This window comes from Sciurus carolinensis, chromosome 12 (genome assembly GCF_902686445.1).
Source record: "Sciurus carolinensis chromosome 12, mSciCar1.2, whole genome shotgun sequence".
Classification (NCBI taxonomy): Eukaryota; Metazoa; Chordata; class Mammalia; order Rodentia; family Sciuridae; genus Sciurus; species Sciurus carolinensis.
Window position 1 is genome coordinate 85,644,137 of NC_062224.1, and position 24,938 is coordinate 85,669,074.

Here is a 24,938-nt window from a genome sequence, read left to right on the forward strand (position 1 = left end):
CTACCTGACTTTGCCTTCATATTGTCCATAGAACAGATGCTGTCGGCTCGTCCACTCAGCCATCACAAACTCGAGGGCAGGTTTTCCAGTAGGTCCTGGGAGACTACAGAGGAACTCCAAGAGAGGTTCCAGCTGGGTGTGTACCAGGTGAGCGAATACCATGATCAGAGACTAGGATATAACGAGAAGGACATCTGCTTCAGGGAAACTGATTTCACAGAGACAGGAGATGGAATGGCCCATCAAGAAATATCTATGCACTCACTGTAGGAACCACCCAAAAGGCAAGAGAACATGAAGTTTTTTTTTCATATTTCTTGGGCTATAAGAGACCTAATTTTACTTCTTTCTTGTTCTACAAGGATAACAAGAAGGTAAAACAACTTAGGGCCCACAAAATAATTTGTATCTCTAATACCCAGAGGATGGGAAAGCCCAGCTCCCCACTGTCCTTACCTGCATGACACTGAGTGTCTCTGCCTGCTGCATCTTACTGAGGATGGCACGAAGAATCTGGTCCAGATTTTCCCCAAGCTCCCGCCCTGCCTTGGAAATGAGGGTGGAGACAAGGCGGCCCACAAAGGCTGCAGTGAACTCTGAAGTGCGGGGGTCTAGGAGCTGGCTCACCACTTGCATCACGTACCACAGTCCATTGTGGCCTTGTTCATCGTGCCACTGGGCTACCTGCTCCAGCGTCACTGACACATAGGCCCGCAAGCACTCTCCACCGTTCTGGGGAGACAGAGGTGGCAAGTAAGATTAGCAACTAGGGGACAAAGGCCAGGAGGCCATTAGCCTATAGGAGCAAGTGTCACTCTGAGGTCTGTGCCTTATAACAGTTGTGACACTATAGGGTCTATGGTGGGCTCATTCCACTATGGTCAAAAATTTACTGTTATAAAGACACACGCATTATATAATTTTTTTCCTTTACCCAGTCAGGTATCTAAAAATGAATTTTTCTTTTCCTTTTTTTCCTGAGGTACTGGGGATTGTACCCAGGGATGTTCTCCCACAGAGCTACATCCCTAGACCTTTTCGTTTTTCATTTTGAGTCAGGGTCTTGGCTAAGTTGCTAAGGTTGGCCTCAAGTTTGTGATCCTCCTGCCTCAGCCTCCAGAGCAGCTGGGATTGTAGGTGTGCAACACTACTATACCCAGACTTAAAAATGCATATTTTTGACCACAAGGGACAATGGCCAAGCAAACTGAGTTTTAACCATTAAGATCTACCTCTGGTACTGAAAAAAAGTCATTTCTAAGATATAGCAATAATTAGGGGTCGTATAGGTCTTTATAGGAATACAGACAGACCTTACATAAACCACTGCTAGGAAATCTCCAAGCTGATGTATATCCACTGATAAGTTCCTATAATCTTTATAATCAAACTGCCGTAGTAAAGACCTGAAAAAGTAACCAACTAATCTAAGAAAATCAGAGAAGAATATTCAGGCATCCCTTACCTCTCTAGAGACCTACCACTTTGCTGACTTCATCAATAAAAGACTTTTTTTTTCCTTTTTGGTGGTACTGGGGATTGAATCTAGGGGCCCTCCCACTGAGCACATCCCCAGACCTTTTTATTTTGTATTCTGAAACAGGGTTTTGCTAAATTGCTGAGGATAACTTCAAACTTATAATTCTCCTGCTTTAGTCTCTTAGGTCTCTGGGATTACAGGTGTGCACCACCATATCCAGCCTCAGAAAGACTTTCTTAATGGCCCCAGATTTAGATGTCTGTAACCTCTTCTATAGCAGCAATGCCCAGATGCAGATGGCCAGGATGACTGGTGTGTAGACTCTAAGGTTATAACAAACCTTGTAGGTTGAACCCTTTCTGGATCTTCTGGGTAAATATGAAGTTGACAAACTTGTATTTTAAAAGCATGAAAGCATGTCAGATTTCTCAGTTTACTATAAGCCCATGGAAGGAAGATATCATTCTTCTAATCTCCATGTCTCAGATACCTGCATGGTGGCATTATCATCTGTGTGCAGGGTACACTGTGCCACAGCAGGGAAAGCTTGGCAGATGAGAAGCTGGGAAAGTGGAGGCTTTGTATTCCGTACTACTGTTGTCAGGATATCAATGGCTGTCTGAAGGGGAGAAGAGAGGAGAGTGAGAATTGCCTCAAGGGTGGGAGGTGCCCAACAATCAACTGCTTACTGGGTGGACCCATCAGAGCAATCCAGAGAAAACTCATTAATTTTTTTTTTTTTTTTTTTTTTGAGGTGCTGGGGATCGAACTCAGGGCCTTGTGCTTGGGAGGCAAGCACTCTACCAACTGAGCTATCTCCCCAGCCTGAGAAAACTCATTAATGAAACCAAGTTTCCAAAAGAAAAGAAACATCAGTACACAGTACTCAGCCTCCTTATGATGGCTCATTACTTTATTAGCCACAGGAGGGGGAGCAGCAGTGAATTGGACTGCCAGGTTACATACTTAATAGTGTTATGTAATGGTGGCACTCCAATCAATTCACTGAGAGTACCTCTGCAATAAGAGTCATTTTCTTAAAGACTCAGATAATCACCCACTGTCCTTAGGGGCAGAACAGCCCAGTAAAATTACCCCATGAATCTCCAATGCTATGGCTCGTTTCCTGTTAACTAGGTGGGATCTATGAGGGGCACTTGCAGATCTCTCTTCTTCTCTTTCCCAAATACACCAGCCTTGTAATCACTTACCGCACAGAGACCTGCGGGGATCTTGTCTGCTGGGGCCTGCATTATGCTGACCAGAGTGGGAATTAGCCTCATCTGCATTGGGCCCTGACAGGCTTCAATCTGAGACAGTTCCTTGAAGATGTCCTGAGCCAGCGAGGCGACGACAGGATCTAAAGTGGATAAGGCAAAATGGAAGTCCCCTGCCTGATGGTCTGCATCTGCTTCTGGCTTAATGATACCTATGTTTTGCCCTAATCTATATTAACTTCTGCAATGATGATATATCACATACCTGGGACCTAATGGGGACATATGAGTAATCTCAAAGAATAGGAGAGATGCTAAATCTCCAAGAGGCAGGGTATGTATGTTTTCATTAAGACAAGGACTAGTCATTAATAGCTACTACTAAAACAAAATTTGGCTTTTTTTCTGGGGCAAATCTTTTAGGGTTTTTTGTTCTTGTGAAACCTGGACTGACTGTGAAACCAAATGCTAAAAAAAAGTCCCAGTGATAGTTAAGAAGACAGGAAAATTTTACAAACAGCTCAGTGTCTTTCCCCTAGGTTCTCATATACTGAGGAGAAATCATGCATATCTCTTACAGGATGGCCATGACAAATAGGAAGAACTGTCAAAGTCATTCCTGGAGCAAAAAACAGAGCCTTTTGAAGAAATGGAACTTTAGTAGTTCAACCTACTTTACCTATATAATAAAATATTTCCCTCTATCTAGCATGCAAAAATATATGTGGTGCACCCTAAGGTGTATGTTAAAAATCAACTGTAGCATTATTTGTAATAGAAAAGAAATGGGAATAATCTACTGTCCATTAACAGACTGGGTGAAAAAATTATCATATAGCCATTTTATGAAATTCTATGTGATGACTGAAAAGAATGAGATATATCGGAGCATGCAACATGGAAAGCTCTTTGGGACATAGTTTTAAGTGGAAAAGCAAACCAAATAACATGATTATTATGATATAAGTAATTCTTATTTCTATGTATCTTTCTGAGCATCAATATTAGAGCTCTCTCTATATTTATAGTGGCACTAGGAATTGAATTCAGGGGCGCTTTATCACTGAACTACATCCCTAGTTCTTTTTGTTATTTTTTTAATCTTGTGAGATGGGGCCTGGCTATGTTGTTGAGGTTGACCTCACACTTGGGATAGTCCTGACTCAGCCCATCCTGAGTCACCGGGACTATAGGTGTATGCCACTTCATCCATCAGGAGCTTCCTCTTTAAAACCAAGTATCTTTAATATTTTTCAAAACCAAGTATCTTTAATATTTTTCAAATAATATATATATTAATATATATATCCACTACAAAAAGCTTAAATGAAGAAAAGTATTAAAGGAAAGAAAAACCTGTACTCCTATCATCTAATCACCATTAACATTTTGATACATTTTCTTCTGGCATTTTTTCTACATACATATCTATATATACATCCTGAGATTTGGGGTCATATTTTATCTTTTTGGGAAGACTTTCTTTTCACTTATCATAAGGTAAATACTTTCTCATGAAGCTTGATTTTAATGGTTATATAGTATTTCATTTTAGGGATATAATTAATCTTCTGTTATTTCCAGAATTTGACTAGGATAAAAAACATCTGGTGAACAACTTTGTTCAAAAACTTTTACATGTTTTTTTTTTTTTCAGCAGCTCCTTTTCTAAATTATGGTTCGGGATTCTTGATAGGAAACTTTTATTTATTTGTTCAATTTCCTACTCTATTATCAAAGTTCTGAATTATGCCTCCTGCATTTGAGCCTTTTATTCACTATCTTTGTTCCCCCAGTTCTTATTAGAGGACAGTAAGCATTATAGGAGTAGGTTGTCTTTTTTTTCATGGGGAGGTGAGGGGCAGGGACTGAACCTAGGGATACTTAATCACCGAGCCACATCCCAGCCCTTTTTATTTTTCATTTAGAGATAGGGTCTTCCTAAGTTTCTTAAGGCCTCTCTAAGTTGCTGAGGCTGGCTTTGAACTTGCGATCCTCCTGCCTCAGCCTCCTGGACCACTGGGGAGGTATTCTCTATCTATAGCATAATTCAATTCTTTGCTAACTGAAAACCATATTCTTTGCTTATGATTCTTAAGACCATCAGACCCTAGGGAAACTTTACCTAGATTTACCAGACACCACTTTTTTTTTTAGTGCCTCTCAACAACCCATCCTCCCTATTGCATACCATTACTGTACTTTAAGAAAATGGCGATAGTGAAGGGGCAGATTTTGCTTTCCATGCTTGCTGTGAATTCTGGGTCTACAGTACAAACGATGCATAGAGTCTCCATCACCAGGTTGAGGACCTCTGAGCTGAACTGGGCTGCTAGGTGAATTAAGCCATCAAGGATGCTGGGGAGGAAGGGCTGAAGCACGTGGGTACTCTCTGAGACTTTCAGTTGGTCACAATAACTAGAGAGAGATAGATAAGCAAGAATTACAAGCAAATCCCCCAATTACTGGTTTTCCCAATCTTGCATGTTTTGGCATTTATATATATAACTTTGTAAGGCTACTCATAGAGTTAGGCATGCTTTTACATCTCTCTGCTTGTTACATAAATATCAGCACCATCATTTCCATGGTCCTTGACAATTTTTTTTTCTTTTGGTGATGGGGACTGAATTCAGGTCATCCCACATGCTAAGTATATGCTCTGTCACTGAGCTATACCCCCAGCTGCAAATTTATTTCTGCTTCCATCTTTGCTATTTACTTTTTTTTAATGGTAATAAAAATTGAACCTAGGGATAGACTACTACTGAGCCACATCCCCAGCCTATTTTATGTTTTGAGTTGGGTTCTCACTAAAATTCTCAGGGTGGTCTTGAACCTGTGATCCTCCTGCCTCAGCCTCTTCCCTTCTGTTTGAAGTAAATCCAGCCAATCATTATATCCAAATTGTTAAGATATTAAGTTAAATGCTTTATGATTCCTTAGATTACTACTTTAATCATATCCCTAAGATCTGAATATACACCCCCATTATTTTCCAAATAGTGTTTCTTAATGTCCTTTTTAACACAACTGTCTTTTTTTTTTTTTTGCAATGCTGGGGATTGAACCCAGGTCTTCACAAATGCAAGGAAAGCACTTTACATTGAGTCACATCCTTGGCCCTTGAACACAACTGTTATTTAACATAAGACTACTTCCACTTTTATATTATAAAATTTTTTTCTTCAGGTTTTTTGCATCTGAGAATGAGATTATTTTATATAAAGATGTTATGCAAATTAGTTTTCTATCCATAGGATTTAAAGTTCTCTATAAATAATTGTATTGTATTCACCTCTTAATCAACAAATAATTATTGAGTTCTGCTTACCAGGTTCAATGGGGGGGTACAACTTACAAATACACTAATTCTTTATTTTTGTTTATCTTTAGAATGGTAATAAGTTCAAAAGCAATAAAAACATTATTTCTAAATGTTAAAAGACCCTAACAGAAACAACACTCTCAGCAGGTATTTAATACTTTAAAAAAAATTGTTTTTAGATATACATGACAGAATATATTTTGACATATTATATATACTTGGAGTATAACTCCTCATTCTTGTGGTTGTACATGATGTGGAGTTACACAGGTTGTGTATTCATATATGAACATAGGAAACTTATGTCTGATCCATTCTACTGTCTTTACTATTCCCATCCCTCCTCCCTTACTGCATGTTAGCATCTGCCTATCAGAGAGAACATCTGACCTTTCGTTTTTTTGGGATTGGCTTATTTAACTTAGCATGATAGTTCCATTAATTTTCTGGCAAATGCCATAATTTCATTCTTATTTATGGCTGAGTAATATTCCATTGTCTCTATATAACACATTTTCTTTATCCATTCATCTGTTGAACAGCACCTAGGTTGGTTCCATAGCTTAGTTATTGTGAACTGAGCTGCTATAAACATTGATGTGTCTGCATCACTACAGTAGGTTGATTTTAAGTCCTTTGGGTGGGATAACTAGGTCAAATGGTATTCCATTTCAAGTGTTCTGAGGAATTTCCATACTGCTTTCCAGAGTTGTGCCAATTTGCAGTCCCACAAGCAATGTATGAATGTACCTTTTCCCCCACTACTTTGCCAACATTTATTGTACTTATATTCTTGATAATTTCCATTCTAACTGGAGTGAGAGGAAATCTCAGCATTTCTTAAATTGCTAGAGATGTTGAACATTTTTTCATATATTATTCAACCATCTGTATTTCTTCTGTGAAGTACCTTTTGAGTTCCTTTGCCCATTTATTGATTGGGTTACTGGTTTTTTGATGTTAAGTTTTTTGGGTTCTTTGTATATCCTAGAGATTAATGATCTATCTGAAGTGGCAAAGATTTTCTCCCATTCTATAGGCTCTCTCTTCATATCCTTGATTATTTTCTTTGCTGTGAAGAAGCTTTTTAGTTTAACACCATCCCATTTATTGATTCTTTTTTTTTTTTTTTTTTTTTGCGGTGCTGGGGATTGAACCCAGGGCCTTGTGCTCGCAAGGCAAGCACTCTACCAACTGAGTTATATCCCCAGCCCCCATTTATTGATTCTTGATTTTAGTTCTTGGAGCTTAAGGAGGCTTGTTGGTTCCTAAGCTGACATGATGGAGAGCTGGGCCTACATTTTCTTCTAGTAGGTGCAGCAGGGTGTCCAGTTTAATGCCTAGGTCCTAGAACCACTTTGAATTGAGTTTTGTGCAGGGTGAGAGATAGGGAATCAATTTCATTTTACTACACATGGATTTCCAGTTTTCCTAGCACCATTAGTTGAAGAGGCTATCTTTTCTCCAGTGTATGTTTATGGCACCTTTGTCTAGTATAACTGTGTTTATGTGGGTCTCTGTGTCTTCCATTTTGTACCACTGGTCTTCATGTCTGTTTTGGTGCCAATACCATGCCATTTTTGTTACGATAGCTCTAAAGTATAATTTAAGGTCTGTTATTGTGATGCCTTGGATTTTACTTTTGTTTACTAAGAATTGCTTTGGCTATTCTGGGCCTTATTTTTCCAAATGAATTTCACAACAGATTTTTCTATTTCTATAAAGAATGTCATTGGAATTTTAACAGGAATTGTATTAAATCTGTATAGTGCTTTTGGTGGTATAGCCATTTTGACAATATTAATTCTGTCTATTCAAGAACATGGGAGATCTTTCTATTTTCTAAGGTCTTCTTCAATTTCTTTAGTGTTCTATAGTTTTCATTGTAGAGGTCTTTCACCTCTTTTGCTAGATTGAGTCCCAAATGTATTTTCCGAGGCTATTGTGAATGGGATAGTTTTTCTAATTTCTCTTTCAGTTAATTCATCACTGATATATAGGAATGCAATTGATTTATGGGTGTTTATTTTATATCCTGTTAATTTGCTGAGTTCATTTATGAGTTACAGAAGTTTTCTGATGGAGTTTTTTGGGTCTTCTAAATATAGAATTATGTCATCAGCAAATAGGGAGAGTTTGAGCTCTTCTTTTCTTATTCGTATCCCTTTAATTTCTTTCTTTTGCTTCATTGCTCTGGCTAGAGTTTCAAGGACTATGTTGAATAGAAGTGGTGAAAGAGGGCATCCTTGTCTTGTTCCAGTTTTTAGAGGAATGCTTTAAATTCTTCTCCATTTAGAATGATGCTGGTCTTGGGTTTAACATAGAGTTTTTTACAATGTTGATGTACTATCCCTAGTTTTTCTAGTGTTTTGAACATGAATGGAGGCTGTATTTTGTCATGTTTTTCTGCATCTATTGAAATAATCATGTGATTCTTGTCTTTAAGTCTGTTGCTGTGATGAATTATGTTTATTGATTTCAGTATGTTAAACCAACTGTGCATCCCTGGGATGAACTGCATTTGATCACGGTGCACTATCTTTTTAACATGTTTTTGCATGTGATGTGCCAGGATTTTATTAAGAATTTGCACGTATATTCATCAGGGACGTTGGTCTGAAGTTTTCTTTCCTTGATGTGTCTTTGTCTGGTTTTGCTATCAGGGTGATACTGGCTTCGTAGAATGAGTTTGGAAGGGTTCCCTCCTTCTCTTTTTCATAGAATAGTTTGAGGAGGTTTGGCATTAGTTCTTCGAAGGTCTGGTAGAACTCATGCTCTGACATTTCTTCCATTCTGGTGTTGATGGATTCTGTTACTGAAGGATCTTAGTTTGTTGGGGCGATTTGTTCCCTTGCTTTTTCATGTTGTTTGTGTGTCAACCCATCGAACAGTATGGATCTGAGGCAGTAGCATTTCTACCCTGTGGACTTATAGTATCCCTGGAGGTTTCCAGTACCTCACTGTTTAGGGGGAGACAAATAATAACAACCAATGTCAACAATATATAGCATTAAACCAAATTGTTCCTGCTATGACATCTATAATGTTAACTGTCATAAAAAACAGAAATGATGATTGGTTATTGCCTATAGTGAAAACAGTAAGTTTGCAAAGTGTTTACAATTTCAAATGGTGGACAGGGAGAGAACTGAAGTGATGTGTAGGATGTAAAGATTATGAGGGAGGAAGAGAGAAGATAGAAGAAAAAAATTAGAGGAAGAGTGAAAGAGGACTAATAGAGGTTGGCTGTTAGCAGATAAAAAGAGAGAATCAAGGGAAACATGTGAGAGAAAAAAATATATATAAAGTAAAAATTTTAAAAATAAGTAAAAATAAAACAACAGAACTGAAATATACTAATTAAGCATCTTAGTTCTCAAAATACTTAAAAATAACTAGCTTCAAAAATCTAGAAAGGAGAGAAAAAATAAGTATGACTATGTGTAAATGTCCAGAAACCATTAAGGTCATAATTAAACAGCAAAGAGAGAGAGGAAAAAATAGTTCTTGATGACAAGTTAAAAGAATTGTTTCCACTGGAGTTCAAAAACTCTCAGCTTCCCTTCCCAGCACTGTTAAGTGGGGTAGCCTGGAGTACAGTGCTTGCTCTGCCCTCAGGGTGGATTGTTGGAGTGAGAGAGAGAATCCTGTAGGGGAACTCCTGGAGGTGGGGTTTAGGCTTAAGTAGGCTCCAGTTTCTTTGATGAATGCCAAGTGATCTGGAGATTTCAGATCAGGGCATCTCCAGGGTCCAGCAATTGCTGGTCCACGTCAGAAGACTGCACCTCAGAGATCTCCTCTGGGTTCCACTCATGCAGTGGAGAAGCCAATTCTTAAGTCAACTCCATCCATCACCTGTGGACCCCATGATTCCTGGTCTTATGTTCATTATCCAAACCCCTTCTTTCCTGCCCCGCCCTTTTGAATTCCCAGCCAGGTGTGCCTCTCCCAGCTGGTCCTGTAAGCAGCTGGATTAGAGAGGTAGGCAGAGAGTTGGGTGGGTTTCCATGACCAGTACTCCCCTGTGTAAACCCCTCTCCACATTTGATTTTCTCCTGGTCACTTAGGCACACTATGTTGTGCAGTGTGGGTTTGTCAGACCTGGATTTCGGGCCAAACTAGGATTTGCCAGGAATTGTCTCCCCCAGCTGCCAGCACATGGCTACAAAATGGTTCCTTCTTCTGTCCTCTGCATGCAGCTGGGAGAGATGTGGCTTCTTTCCCGTACAAGGATATTGTGCAGAATGCCTTTCAGATTGGTCGGGCAGTATCTTTGATCTCTAAACTCTCAGTACGCAGATACTCCTCAGGCCTCCTAAAAATGTGGGATCCTTTAATTTCCTTATCCCTCCACTTTGCTTGAGGAGGAACTGCTCTGGCTGGTGCCTCAGTGGCACTGTGGATTTCTTCCTTATTTTATTATATCTAATCTCCTAAGTCTCCAGTCTGCTTTGAATGTCTTGAATGTTCAGTATTAGAGCCTAGGAAGACCCCTCCCCCTTTTTTCACCCACTTGTTGAGAAGCTGCCTATCTGCTTTCTTGGTTTCACACCACAGAGCAGTTAGGAAAGTGACCTTCTCCATTCCACCATCTTGAAACCCCACTCCCAATAAATGGTTAAGTTTTTCTTTTTTTTTCTTTTTAGTGTTTTGGAGTGATATTATTTGTGTAGCTGGCAAAGCTCCACAATGACTGGTGAAACCATGGGTTTTGACTTTAGATTTGGCCAGACATTTTTTTTTTTGGGTGCTGGGGATCGAACCCAGAGCCTTGTGCTTACAAGGTAAGCACTCTACTGACTGAGCTATCTCCCCAGTCCCTGGCCAGACATTTTTGACAGCTGGTACATAATACCTTGATTTTCAATACTACCTTGCTCAGACCTAACTTCCCCTGAAGACTAATGTGTCATCCAGCTATGGTCAGCTCTCAATTCCTTAGACTTGGTTTTGGATCCCTCTACCAGTACTCAGCTATGCCTTACTTGCCCCTGTAACCAATTTGAACCTGTATAGTTTGCTAGATCACAGAAAATGCATCATCTGGTCATATCACATTGGCTCTTGTATGCCATATTAAGAGTTTGGATGTTATTTTGGAAATAAGTATTTCTCAAACATCTTTTTTTTTTTTTTTTTTAAATTACTCTTAATGCCTCAATTGTTCCTTATCCAACCCCAGAGTTTTCAAGGAAGACTGACACCCCAGTAAGATGCTATATATTTATCTTATAACTTTATGGACACCTGGCATAATACTGAAATGCCTACACCTCAGCTTGAACAGAACAACGGGGAGCTATGAAGGGCTTTAATTACAAGAACAACAATATCAGTTTTCTATTTTAGATATATCAGCTTGACAGCTCAAATAATATGAGTTTCAGTAGGGTAAGGTAGGAGGTAGAGAGCTCAATTAGGAAGTTGCTCCAATAATTCAGGAAAGTGAACCCAAGAACACAATCCAGTGTAGTAGTAGAGGAAGAGGGGGAGAAAAAGATGAGAGGAAAAGGAACCAAGATATAAAAGGTAAAGAATTGGGATCTTTACCTTTATGAAACAGGAAATACAAGATATTTATCTTTAAGTTCAAGATGTAAGTATACAAAATTTCTACCTTTACTAAAGCAAAGAATATGAGTAGGGCAGGCTTGCAGATGGTAAACAGCAAGCACAGCAGTCAATGTGTTTTCAGGTACTTAAAGTAATCCATAGTGCTGATATGGACAGTAGCAGTGAATATATTAACTTGGATCCCAGAAGAAAGTCTGGTATAAATATAATTTGAGAAATGTGACACAAGTATAAATTTATTTTTCAATAAATACCTTGTGTCAGAAATTATTTCAGGCAGTTTGCAATGATACATAAACTATGACATGGAGAAGTAAGTTAAAGCTGGAGCAAAAGAAAAAAGAAAAGCAAGGGTAGTATGAGCCTATAATCCCAGGGGCTTGGGAAGATGGAAAAGTTAAATGACAGCCTCAGTACCTATACAACTTTTAAAAAAAAGGGTTGCTAACACTAGAAAGAAGTTTCAGTAATGTGATAAAGACGTCAAGGCAGGTGGTAACTGGCTTAGAAAACTAAATAAGAAATGAACAAATGGAGAATCTTGGCTGTGAAGAAAACATCTATCAGGACAGTTTTTTTTTTTTGGTACTAGGGACTGAATACAGGGGTACTTTGCCTATGAGACACACCCCCAGTTCTTTTTATTTTTTTAAGACAGGGTTTTACTAAGTTGCTTAGGGCCTAGCTAAGTTGCTAAGGCAGGCCTCAAACTTTTGATCTTCTTGCCTTCCAAGTTGCTAGAATTCTAGTTGTATGCCATCACACCTGACCATAGCACAGTTCTTAACCTGGAATTCAGAGATAGGCTTAAGGGGATCCAGTGTCTGACACTGTATGTAAAATTTTATAAACATGTCTGAGTGTCCACTCTCTGGCATGCATATGCTTTTGTCACTTTTCACAGACATGTTGCACTTTTCAGGAAATCACTAAATCGCTACCCATGTAGATGATGAGAGATATATACTAATCATTAAAATATAAAAATGTTTTCTTCATGCACGTTTTCTAATTATAAAAGTAATATAAACTTATTATGAACAAGTAAATATTTTAAATACATAACAAGGACTGAAAATTCTTTCTATTCTAATCCCCCCAAAGAGAACCAATGTAAAGAGGTTATGCCTGATAGGTGTTCATCTAATATACCCACGAAAAGTAACAGGCTTATTTTACCCTAAAAAGTGTCTTCACATTCACACCAAACTACTCTCAGCTTCCAACTTTGAATATTTCCACAAAATCACAACACAAAGTAGATACATCTCTATTACCCACTCAATCTGCTTTTAAATTTACTACCATTTCTACTCCTGGCCCATTAACATGCAGTTTCAAGTAAGATATACATAGGTTTTAATGGTTTTGTTCTTATTTAATTCAATCTTATACTGACACTTGTCACAAAGTGACATTTTTTTAATACCACAAAAATAATGAATGCACATAAATGAAATCAAGTTTCACAAAGGTAAGAAGCAACCCAGGCAATGACCACTGGTCTATAATCCAGAAATAACCCTCAACATTCATGCCTTGACCAAGTTAGGACTTTCTCTTCTCAGATTTTTAAGTGGCCTCAGAGCTTTCTGAAAAGCTCTAGTTTGTCTCTTAATTGATGGCATTTTAAATTGTTTTAGAGTCAAAGTTTTGCTTTCCCTAGATTGCACAGAAAAAGATGGACCTCCTCTGCTCATGGTCATAACGTTAAGCAATTAATGAACAAAGGTAGTCAGAAGAGGCAGGTCCTCAATGTTTTCTAAATATATATATAAAACAATGCATGGCATCTCAATCTCTACCTCAAAAGGTACAAAAACAGGGTAGGCAGGTGAAAGATGAATTTTGTGCTGGTAGTGTTTATGATTTGACTGAGAAAGTTTTTAAGTTTGGCCCTTGAAATATTTCTTAAAACAACAATGCTCCCACTGGTCTGGGTAGAAATAAAAGATTATATAGACTCTAGCCCATTAGCTCTGAAAGAGACAGGTAAAATTGGAAAAAATAAGTCATGTATCTAGGCCACATTCTCCCAAATTTGGTTTCTAATATAGAGAAAATTAATGAACAAAATGACACGAACTCTAATACTGCTTGTCATTCCTCAATTGTGCAACCTGCGCAAATTATTTATCTCTCAAAGCCTCTATACTTTTGAAAGAAAGTTGAGTTAGCTTAGATTATTTCAGAGTTATAGTGTATTTATTAAAGGGAATGAGGAACAATAGGGAACAGAACATCTTCTGGACTCATAAAAGTCTTTCTACCCAACATTGGAACCCAGGGACTCCTATCACTTACCTACGTCCCCAGTCCTTTTAATTTTTTTGCAGTACTGGGCATTCAACACAGCCTTGTGTGTGCTAGGCAAGGGCTCTATCACTGAGCTATATCCCCTAGTCCTAATTTATTATTTTTGAGACACGGTCTCACTAAGTCGCTGAAGATCACATACTTGATTCTCCTGCCTCTGTCTCTTGAGAATCCCAACCCCACATTTATCTTCAAGGAGATCCACAGCAGAAATTTCCAAGCAACAAAATACACTGGATAACAGTGGCTTGGGGTATCTGAGTAATTTTCTCTTTATCAGGCCAGGCATGGTGGTGCACATCTGTAATCTTAGTGACCTGGGAGGCTAAGATAGGAGGATAGTAAGTTCAAGGGCAACCTCAGCAACTTAGCACAGCCCTAAGGAACTCAGTGAGACCTTGTCTCAAAATAAATAAAATATAAAAAGAGCTGGGGATGTGGGCTCAGTGATAAAGTGCTCCTGGGTTAAACTCCCAGTACTAAAAACCAAACCAAACCAAAAAATGCACAAAAGTTACTCTTATCACCCTAGGGTAGTACACTTACCCCCAGATGGCTCTCACAGCAGAAATTCGAACTGATGGGGGTTGTGACTCATGAAGCCCACTAACTGTTGCTTGTAGAAACTGTTGGATCAGTTCAGGAGACATAGCAACAGTGAAGCGACTGGCAGCCCAAAGTGCCCGACCCAAGAGGAAAGGAGACACTGGGAGAAAGAACAGTGATGGGTTGGACAATGAAAGTTGCTGTTACATGCCCTTTCTCCCTCCCACCTCCACTCTTTGAATGTGCACAAGTAATGGGATGTTATATAATATACACAACTTCTTTGTAAGAAAAAGCATGATCTCATAAGGTAAATGCAAATGTGTGACCTATGGTACAGAATCAATTTCCCAATTTCACTTTTCACTATTGGCAAAGTAGATCTTGACTATTCTGAAACTTAAAAAGACTTAACCATTCCAGTTACCACCCCATATCTCAACCTATTTCTTACCTGCACTACTCATTTTCTAAATGCATTCTCCATTGCCACTTTCTTCCTATGACATTATATCATTATATAGTTTTAATCATGTCACTTTTCAATTTAAAACCCACCAGAAAATTCCACAGTCCACCAATAAGATCACCTTAATTAGCATAGCATTCAAGGTTCTATAAGATCAAGCCTCCTGATGATCTTTCTTTATGTCTCCTAAACTCAAGCACACATCCTTCCCCAGCAACTCACATCTGACTTCGCCACTTCTTTGCTTTACTTACATTTCAAGCTGGCATATTTCTCTTTGTATTCTCTCTTGGGCTGCAGAGATCCTGTCTCTGAGCCACTGTGATTGTCTTTAGCTTTCTTACATGTAATGTATTTTGTTTGCTATCCCAGTCACTGGTACAAAAATTATGACTTCCTGTCCACTAGATGCTGCTAGAAAAGACTAAACTTATTGGGCTTAACTTAGTTACTCATACAAAAATAACTGATAGGAACTATTGAAGAGATCCTAACAAATTAGTCAAATAATTATATATTTTATTTACTATCAACCAGCAATTCTGAAAATACAGACTAGGAGCTCCTGGGAACCCCTAAAGTTAAAACTTTTTTTTTTAGTAATACTAAGACATTAACTTACCTTTTCATTGTTCAATTCTCATTTTTTTTACAATGTACAGTGGAGTTTTCCACAGATTATGTGAGGTCATAGCTCTGACAACTGATGAAATACATACAAGCAGAATTCTTGTATGTTAAAGAACTTCCCAGTTTTAATTTTTGGCATATCAAAAATTTTTTTCTCAGCAACTCAGGAGGCTAAGGCAGGCGAATCATTACTTAAAAGTCAGCCTCAGCAAAAGCAAGGTGCTTAGCAACTCAGTGAGACCCTGTCTCTAAATAAAACACAAGAAAACAGAGCTGGGGATGTGGCTCATTGGTCAAATGCCCCTGAGTTCAATTCCTGGTACCCCCACAAAAAATTAAAAACAATTTTTCCTCATTATTGTCCTTTTACTTCTGATGGTTGTTCTCCAAAAACTGTCTCCTTTTTCTTTACATATATTTTTTTATTTTTATTTTTTAAATTTTATTCTGGTTCTTCTTAGTTTATATGACAGTAGAATCCATTTTGATAAAATTATACAAGCATGGGATATATCTTCTTCTAATTAGGACCCCATTCTTGTGGGCAGGCACCATGGTAGGATTCACTTAGGTATTTTCATATGTGTACACAGGAAAATTATGTTAGATTTATTCTACTGTCTTTCCTATTCCTATCCATCCTCCCTTCCTTTCGTTCCCCTTTGTCTAATCTACTGAACTTCTCTTCTCTTCTTACCCTTCCCCACTTTATTGTGGTTTAGCTTCCACATTATCAGAGAACACATTTGACTTTAGGTTTTTTTGTTGATCAATAAAACCCACATAAAAATCTCTTTGGGATTGATAATTTTTAAGCATATAAAGGGTCCTGAGACCCAAAAGTTTGTCTAGTACTGAAAATCTTTTACCTATAAGCAGGATTCACAAAATGATATCTATTGAGCCTTCTTCAAATTGTGACTTTAGAATTATCAAATAAATTTTTTGAAGATTCTTTGCTAGGTAAACTCTATAAGAAATATGCTGATGTGTTTGAAAACTCCTGATACTTTCATTTAAATTTAATTAAAAAATGCTTATATATGGTAAGGCATTCTAGGATACAATGATATATTAGACATCAATCATCATACTTTCTAGTAGGAGAAAGTGTGCTCCTTAACTACAATACAATGTAGAATATGACAAGTGCAGCATAACAGAGAGTAATGTTTTCAAATGATGTAAGCTATTCCCAGGGCTAACCTATGAAAAAAGTCAAGTGATGGACTGAGAAAGGAGCAAATGGCTGGGCCAATTATCTAGACACAATCCAAGAAAATAGTTTGAGAAAATGACAGGAAACAAACAGGAAGAATAAGCCTGTCTTGGCATTCAGAACTCAAGCCAAGTTCTTAAGGCATTCCATTCAAAATGCCAAAAGCAGCTAATTTGGGAGGAAACACAAACAGAAATGGTAATTAGTCCCTTAGTAGGTGCAGCTTGAATGTCTCTGGCTTATTTTAGGGGTTCAGATTAGTTCAAACTTTATGGTGCAAAGAATTTTCATCCAAAGTGTGGGAAGCCATCCTTATTTAGTAGAATCAGACTAGACTGAACCTTATGATGCAGAGGCCTGACTTCTCAGAACTGTCAGACATGGAGGTCTGTCCCAGATTGCCTGGGGTGGGGCAGGGGGGATGTGGCACTGTGGGAGTGGTTCCATGTCTGGTTCTACAATAGTTTCCCTGAGTGAACTGGCTCCCATAACTCCATCCTATTCTGTTCATCCCAGAAGCAGCCTCTCCCGAACCAGACCCCTTTACGTGTGTGATTCTAAAAAAAAAAGAGTTGCACTACTCCATGTTGTTAGAGGCCCAGAACTGGTATGGTCAGACCTGTCACACCCCCTCTCATTTAAAGAGTATTGGCTCTTGTGTGTTTATTGGTTAGATAAATTTATGGGTAATTGATTGATTTATAGCCAACATCATCCTGGGCAGTTAACCTTTTTCTCATCCATGAAGGACGTGACAGAAACCCCCACACCAAAGGACATAAAAACCGTTGAGGCCAACTTAGACTTACCTGTCTAAGTAAAATATATAACTGAATTGATGACAGGTCTAAAGAGCTTCCAGAATTCTAGCACAGACTGAAACATACCTGAGAGGTTGAGGTCAGCAAGGATGACATTGGTTAGGAACCCATGCATGTCAAAATGGATCCTGCCATTTTTCACACTATCTGTGATAATGGACTTCACCGAGCCTAGGGCAAGCATGCAGGCCTCATGGATCTTCCACCTGTGAAAGGGACAACACAACCTGATAAAACAAACTGCTAAAAATCATTAAATATTTGAGGAAAGAAAATTCAAAAAAGGGCATTTCAGCAGAATCTAACACAAAAGGGCTATTTGTCTGCTCTTTCAATCTAAATTCTGTTTTAAACTACATTGAAAAGAGAGTGAAATTTAATGAGAGATTTTATTTTTCCACGTTAGAAACAAAATAAAAGCCCTTTCTTTCAAGGATATTTACAAAGGGATTAAAAAAAAAACAAAAACAAAAACAAAAACATTTTAACCAATTATTTTAAGGTTGGGAAGAACCACTTTAGAATAGATGATTCAAAGCAAGGATTTGTTTGCGTCAGATCTGATGCCCCAAACAGGTTCTTAAATTAAGCATTTGCTGCTGCTTGCTTTTACCAGTGCTCAGTGCCACTGTTTTTGGTTTGCTCAGCTTCTTGTAAATGCCTGGTGGCTGCAGCAGCCAAAGCTGCTGCACTCTCATTCTGGAAATCTGTGGCCACAGCCTAGGGAGAGAGGAGAAAGACTAATAAATCTGTGTGTGTGCAGTCAAGGCATTTTAACTGCAAACTGCTTTAGTCAGAACTGTTAGAAATGAATGGTTCAAACTCTTTCTCATATACATGCTACACTCAGATTTGATGTATTAAAAATGTGACTGCAAGCTGGTGCAGTGGTGCATGCCTATAATTTCAGCAACTTGGAAGACTGAAGCAGGAGGCTCAGAACTTTGAGGCCAGCCTAGGCAACTTAGTGAGACCCTGTTTCAAAAAAAGAAAAAAAAGAAAAGTGGGGATGAACTGGGCTGGGGTTGGGGCTATAGTGTAGCTCAGTGGTAAAGTGCCTCTGAGTTCAATCCTCCCCTCCAAAAAAAGTCATTCCATTAGTTAAGGGTCTCTAATGAAAATAAAAGAATACTTATATTTCTTTTTTACTTATTTGTTTGGTACTAGGGATTGAACCCAGGAACATTTTAACCACTGAGTTATATATTCCTAGTTCTTTTTATTATTTTGAGACAGGGTCTTGCTAGATGCCTAGGTTGGCCTTGAACTTGCCATCTTCCTGCTTCAGCCTCCTCCTAAGTTGCTAGGATTACTTGCATGTGTCACTGTGCCCAGAATCTTCTGCACAATTCTTATATCTAATATCTACTGGTGAATCAGAACTAGTAGAAACGACTTTTGGAATTTATGTATCAAGCTTCATGTGAGAAGTTATCTTATATTCACAAAAATGTCTGAGATGAAGTTGCTCAATAGTACTGCTCATCTTGGGTTAGATGTCTAGGAAGAAGAAGAAACCCTCAAGAGACAGAGGAGGATTATTTGGTTGAAGCATCAAGGTGACTCTCTTACCAGCAATAGGTCTTGAGCTGCAATTCTAACAGTATAAGAGAAAGTATCATCATCTTCATCTTCTACAAATTGCTGGGGGTTGGCTGTCCATACTTTAATCTGAAAAAATGACAAAGTTAGGTTTTTGTTAGGCTACCAACCTGGTTCTCAAGTTCCTTCATCAACTGACATATGAAGACTTTAGCCTTTTATATTTAACAAAACTATAAGCCTCAAAAGTCTTTTTTTAAATAAGAGAAACAAATTCTTACATTCAAGGTTTGTGCAATGGCTATTGCTCTCTAGCAGATCTCATTTTAGAATTTGGGAGATTACTTGCTGTTAGTGCCAATCAACTGTTTTTCTTTGATATGTTGCTTTCCTGAATATAATAGATCTGATGGAATACTGACTATAAAAATTATATCAATTTTTGTGCTGTTTTGTATGAGGCATTATCTTATTCTTCAATGCTTCCCCCCACCCCCGGTTTTAAAGACCCAGCAATAGGCGAATAATCTGATCACTATCTTTTACTAATTATAGGAAAGGAATAGTTTCTCCTAGATACCAGAATCTTTGGTTTAGTGGTTTTACAGAGATTTTCCTAATGCAAAAATTGTTCAGAAAGTCCAATTACCTAATATAGGAGTTGATAAAAACTCCCCAATACCCAGGGATTTGGCAATAAAATGATGTCAAAACTTTCCCAGAACTTCAGATGAAGTTGTTCTCTTTGTGTCTATCTTTAGAAATGAAGTATTTCCTTGGCCAAGGCCCACATTCACCAAGTCACACTTTCCAAATGAATGCTGGTAACTTTCTTCCAAGTATTATTTACCTGTTCCTCAGTGATTTGCATGTACAGAATAATATAGTAAATCAACTCAGGCAAAGCTTTCTTAACAGTGCTTTTGAATTTGCTATTTTCTAGTAGGGCATGGACAAATTCAAAAATGCTAAAGACGAGATTTTCAAAGCCCAGGACTTCACCTATAGGAAATACACAAGAGAAGAAGTTAGTGATAAGAAGGCAAAAAGAAAGCATATATACTGGAAATAAATAACATTATCTTTGTAAATTAAGAAATATTGAAAGCAGTTGCTAATTCCCAAGGGATTGGTAGAAGTGGTTGAAGAGTCAAAGAACTTTGAGGATATCAAATATCCTTTGATTTTTCAAGTAAAATAACCAGAAACACCATATATATATATATTTTTAGCATATCTATTTTTGATCTGAAATACTTACAAATATTAAAACAAATGAAAATATCAGCATCTGGGACTTCAAAATTAAACCAGACAAAACAACAGAAGTAGTTGGATTAAATGACTTTTAAGGTATCTCTTTCAAACTCAAATTCATTGACTTTATGTGATTTTTGCAAAAGCCTATGAAGAACAGATTAAAGATGGTCAATTTTCAATTCTTCATATCTAAAATGCTGAAAGGAAACTCAATTAGAAAACTCAAAAGAGTGAAGTTTCTAAGTTACTGATTTTTTCTGCCACTGTTTTTTTCTTTCTCTGATTTCTTTTTCTTTTTCCAAATCCCTTTTCTCCATAACTGATATTTTTGTCAAGATCAAATAAACTACATACCATCAGAATCCACGGGATCTTCTACTTCCTCTGTGTAATTCACTTCAGTCCTCACATAAGTATGATGAAGAGTAAAGAAATAGAATTTGGAGTCTGCTTTACAGATATTCTACAAGAGAATGCTGTATATTCCAACACTAGGAGTGGACACTTAAAAAGTGGAACCACATGAATATGAGACCCAAGACTAGATTCCCAACTATAGGTGGCAGTGGGTTCCTTAAACTTTCAGGAAAGGATATAAAGCTGCACTCTCAGTTAGGGTGTTCCAAACAATAGGCAGAATCTGCTGCATGGAGGACACCATGTGTTTTGGGAAGTTTTTCACCAAGGCCGTCACTGCCTGAAGTTAAGAGAAAACACCCAAGAGTGACATAGGAGAAATCAATGATTTTAGACTATCTTCTCAAGCTCCAAATCTCACAGTAGTAAATGTTTACCTTTAGGACCTCCATCTTAAACCCACTATCTGATGTGGGGCCATCTGGTATCTGGAGGGCCTGAACAAAGGCCTCTGTGAACTGCTGTACCACAGGAAAGATCAGGACTTTGGCTGCACCCTGGTAACAGAAATCAAAATCAATGCTGGACAAACCTCTAATGATAAGCACATCAAACACAGAGATTTGAGATACCTAAAGCTCTCTTCAGGCTGGGCATGGTGGCATACTCCTACAATACTCCTACAATCCCAGTTAACTTGGGAGGCTGAGGCAGGAGAATTGCAAGTTTGAGGTCAAACTGGGCAACTTAGTGAGATCCTGTCTCAAAATAAAAAATAAACAAGGGCTGGGTGTGTAGTTCAATGGTAGAGCACCCCTGGATTTGATCCCCAGTACCACTAACTAAATAAATAAAATAAATAAAGTTCTCTTCAGGCATAAGTCCCAATTAGAAGGGTATAGGTATCAAGTTATTGAAGATTGTTTTCCAAGATTTCATGTTTTCTTAACTACTACTTGTAGTTCCTAATACACCCCTATTAAAAGTTATTCTATAAGATCATATTTTCTTTTTCTTTTAATATATAAATATTTTTAGTTGTAGATAGACACAATACCTTTATTTTGTTTTTATATGGTGCTGAGGATCGAACCAAGAGCCTCATATTTACTAAGTGAGTGTGCTTCCACTGAGCCACAACCCCAGCCCCAAAGTCATATTTTCATAACTGCTTTTTCTTTTAGAAACTTTTTTATTTGTTCTTTTCAGTTATACATGACAATAAAATGTATTTTGAACATAATTGCTTCTTGAATTCTTTTTATTAGTACTTTTCAGCTAGCTTTGTTTCATTAAAGGGTCATAAAATGTAGAAAAGTTCTAGAATATCTCTGATATGAAAAGGATATAGAGATAGTATTTGAAGAAACAGGACTCAAAAGGAAACTAATCTACAAATTAAAAAATTTAAGTCAAATGTTAAATCTATCTAGTACACTGGTTAGTGTGCTTTCTAGGACTGGTATGAAATGAGACACTGCTCAATTTAAGTTTTTATAGGAGTCTTACATCTAGGATGATGGGACATAATGGGTTAATAAAAACTTAAGCATAAGCATGAAGTATGTTATTTACCAAAGGTTCACTTACCTTTTCTAGCTCCTCCATGTTACAGATCATATGGGCACAAGTGGTAAAAATCTCCACAGCTCGGGAACGGGTTCGAATACCATATACCTGGGAAAACAGTGATGGCACAGACGTGAGAGTGGTATGTACCGTAGGTATGAACCTATGACTAGAAGTAAAACTAATGAATTCTCACATCAGATTGGATCTCCTGGACAGATAGGAAATGTGATTCATTCATATCTAAAAGACAAGACTTTTATAATGTTAGAACTTATTGGAATTAGCCTTTCATGTAGGCCTCAGTGGACTGCTTTGGTTAAAAATATCAGGCTGTGTAATGCTTAAAATCCCAACATGGCCAATGTATTTCTTTTTCCTTTGTTTTTTTTTTGGCGGTGCTGGGGATAGAACTCAGGGCCTTGCACATGTTCTATCAACTGAACTACATCCCCAGTCCTCAATGTATTTCTTTTAAAATGCACAATTATTGGTTGGGAGCAGAAGAGGGTTAAAACCTATGCCGGTAGGCATTCATATCTTACTGTGAATGAGTTACCATTCATAAACACATTAATCAAACACACACACTCACACACACACACGGGCGCAGTATATTAAGGACCTTTTTGTGTAGTGAAGGGATAAGACTACTTCCAAGTCCTCAGCTGAGGGGATTAGAGGTAGCAATAAAGGTACTAAGTACTTAGGGATTACAGAATGCCAGAAGAAATGAGCTATATGAAGATATATTTCAGTGATTTCACTGTTTTATGAAAGGACTGCCCTTGCAGTTGTGAATGAAATCTATGGTTAATCCAGATTCTGAGCCAGATCTTTTGTCAGTTCCAGTCTTGAGATATATCAGTGAAAAATACCATAAACTCCCACCTGAGAGGCAGAGGCTGACCAGAGCCTGAACAGCCCTTTTTGCTGAACTCATGAAGCTGAGATTTCATACCTCAGCCATGGTGAAGATCTTATACATCTCTGGAAGAATGACAGGAGCAACCAGTGGCATTTGTGTATCTGTCACCTCTCGAGTGAACTCTACAAAGAAAAAAGTACTGTAAAAAAAAAAAATTAACTGCTCATAAAGATACTAAGTGTGGAAATTTCCAAACTGTTTTCAGGTAGCAGTTCCCAGTCAGCACACAAATAAGGACATTGGCCTGGTGGCCTCACACTGGGGAAGAAAAAGTAGCAAGAGTTACTGATTATTAGAAGAAGAAGAACAATATGGCCTTAAGGAAAATACGTGATTAAGAAGGAAAACCTTAATACAAATATTGGAAGGAAATCTGAAAGAGAACTGCATAAAAGTCTTTTTGAGGTTAACCTGAGAAAATTCTGTCCTAGTTTGTGTCCACCTGTCAACAGTCAGGGGTGTTCTGTGGTCTCTCTGCTTCTGTTTTTAGTTTTCTCCCTTGGAAATTTATTTTGATGCATGTAATAAAATATGTACAGATTTACTAGGCCTCAACTCCATTTTGTTAAACCTATATATAGAAGAAGACTTGAAGAAGGTGAGGGAAATGAGTCGGCCTTTTCTTTTCTTTCTTTTTTCTTTTTTTTTTTTTTTGCGGTGCTGGGGATAGAACCCAGGGCCTTGTGCTTGCAAGGCAAGCACTCTACCGACTGATCTCCCCAGCCCCCTTTTCTTTACTTTGAAAAACAAAAACAAAAAAAAAAACATAACATACATAAAGCACCAAGACAGCATAAAGGATCCTGGATTTCATGTTACTAAGTGCTAAGAATATAATACAGTCCTTAAGTTCTAATAAATGTTTACTTTATCTGATGATTTTCCATATTATTACTATAAAAATGAAGCTAATTGTTTGAAAAAATTTGAGAGGGAAATATAGCTAAAAATGCAAGCTGGCATTTTCAAAGTTAATGTGCCCCACAATTTTGGGCAATATTAATCCCCACAAGTCAAATAAAGATCAAATACTCAAGGCTGGGTCTTCTCTATTAGTTGTTTCCACCTGAAGAATAAATTTTGAGTTTTGAATACTGAGTATTCTATTTCATTTAGATAAGGATATCAGTCCAAACAAATATGACGGAAAGCATACTAATGACAATAAGTTGCCAGATACAGTGGCACATTCCTAAAATGACCTGCTACTTGGGAAGCTGAGGCAGGAGGATAACAAGTTTAAGGCCAGTTTGGGTAATTTAGTGAGACCCTGCCTCAAAATAAAAAAAGAAAAAGGGCCAGGAATGTAGCTCAGTTGTAGAACATCCCTGGGTTCAATCCCCTAGTACAACACATACACACACACTAACAAGCTTTATGAAAAATGTAGTATAACTTAATCCTACTAATAAAGTGACTTAATGCAATTTTTTCTCTCCTATAATCATTCCCAGTAGTCCCAATTTATTCACCCTTTACAGATTTAAGTTCAAAATAATTTTTTCTGAGGTCATTCAGCAAGTCAGGAGAAGTCTGGGACACCAACAACACCTCCATTTCCAAACTTCTTTGAGACCAAAGAAAAAGCTTTAACTTGTTGATCAAATATTTCAATTCTTCGCTAGTATGTTAGCATTTCCTTAAACCATGAGACTTAGTTCTCTCCTTTTTTTTTGGTAGTA

At 37.8% G+C, this 24,938-nt stretch overlaps 1 protein-coding gene and 1 long non-coding RNA gene across 3 annotated transcripts in view; one reads left to right on the forward strand and one right to left on the reverse strand.

The window, feature by feature from the left end:
• Ipo9 (importin 9) overlaps positions 1 to 24,938 on the reverse strand; it is a 47,692-nt gene that overhangs the window by 4,063 nt on the left and 18,691 nt on the right. For both annotated transcript variants that reach the window (XM_047520408.1, XM_047520409.1), the window contains exons 5-19: positions 23,290 to 23,378; positions 22,350 to 22,436; positions 21,197 to 21,316; positions 20,999 to 21,099; positions 20,757 to 20,815; positions 19,993 to 20,144; positions 19,173 to 19,271; positions 18,214 to 18,320; positions 17,667 to 17,806; positions 14,462 to 14,621; positions 4,889 to 5,115; positions 2,692 to 2,840; positions 1,971 to 2,099; positions 457 to 732; positions 5 to 171 (exon numbers count right to left, since the gene is read on the reverse strand). In XM_047520408.1, the coding sequence (XP_047376364.1) occupies positions 5 to 171; positions 457 to 732; positions 1,971 to 2,099; positions 2,692 to 2,840; positions 4,889 to 5,115; positions 14,462 to 14,621; positions 17,667 to 17,806; positions 18,214 to 18,320; positions 19,173 to 19,271; positions 19,993 to 20,144; positions 20,757 to 20,815; positions 20,999 to 21,099; positions 21,197 to 21,316; positions 22,350 to 22,436; positions 23,290 to 23,378 (2,062 nt within the window). The remainder of the gene's footprint in view (positions 1 to 4; positions 172 to 456; positions 733 to 1,970; positions 2,100 to 2,691; positions 2,841 to 4,888; positions 5,116 to 14,461; positions 14,622 to 17,666; positions 17,807 to 18,213; positions 18,321 to 19,172; positions 19,272 to 19,992; positions 20,145 to 20,756; positions 20,816 to 20,998; positions 21,100 to 21,196; positions 21,317 to 22,349; positions 22,437 to 23,289; positions 23,379 to 24,938) is intronic.
• LOC124961602 (uncharacterized) lies at positions 31 to 23,794 on the forward strand. Its single transcript, XR_007104300.1, has 3 exons — positions 31 to 147; positions 22,359 to 22,470; positions 23,462 to 23,794. It is a non-coding gene; the product is annotated as an uncharacterized LOC124961602 (long non-coding RNA).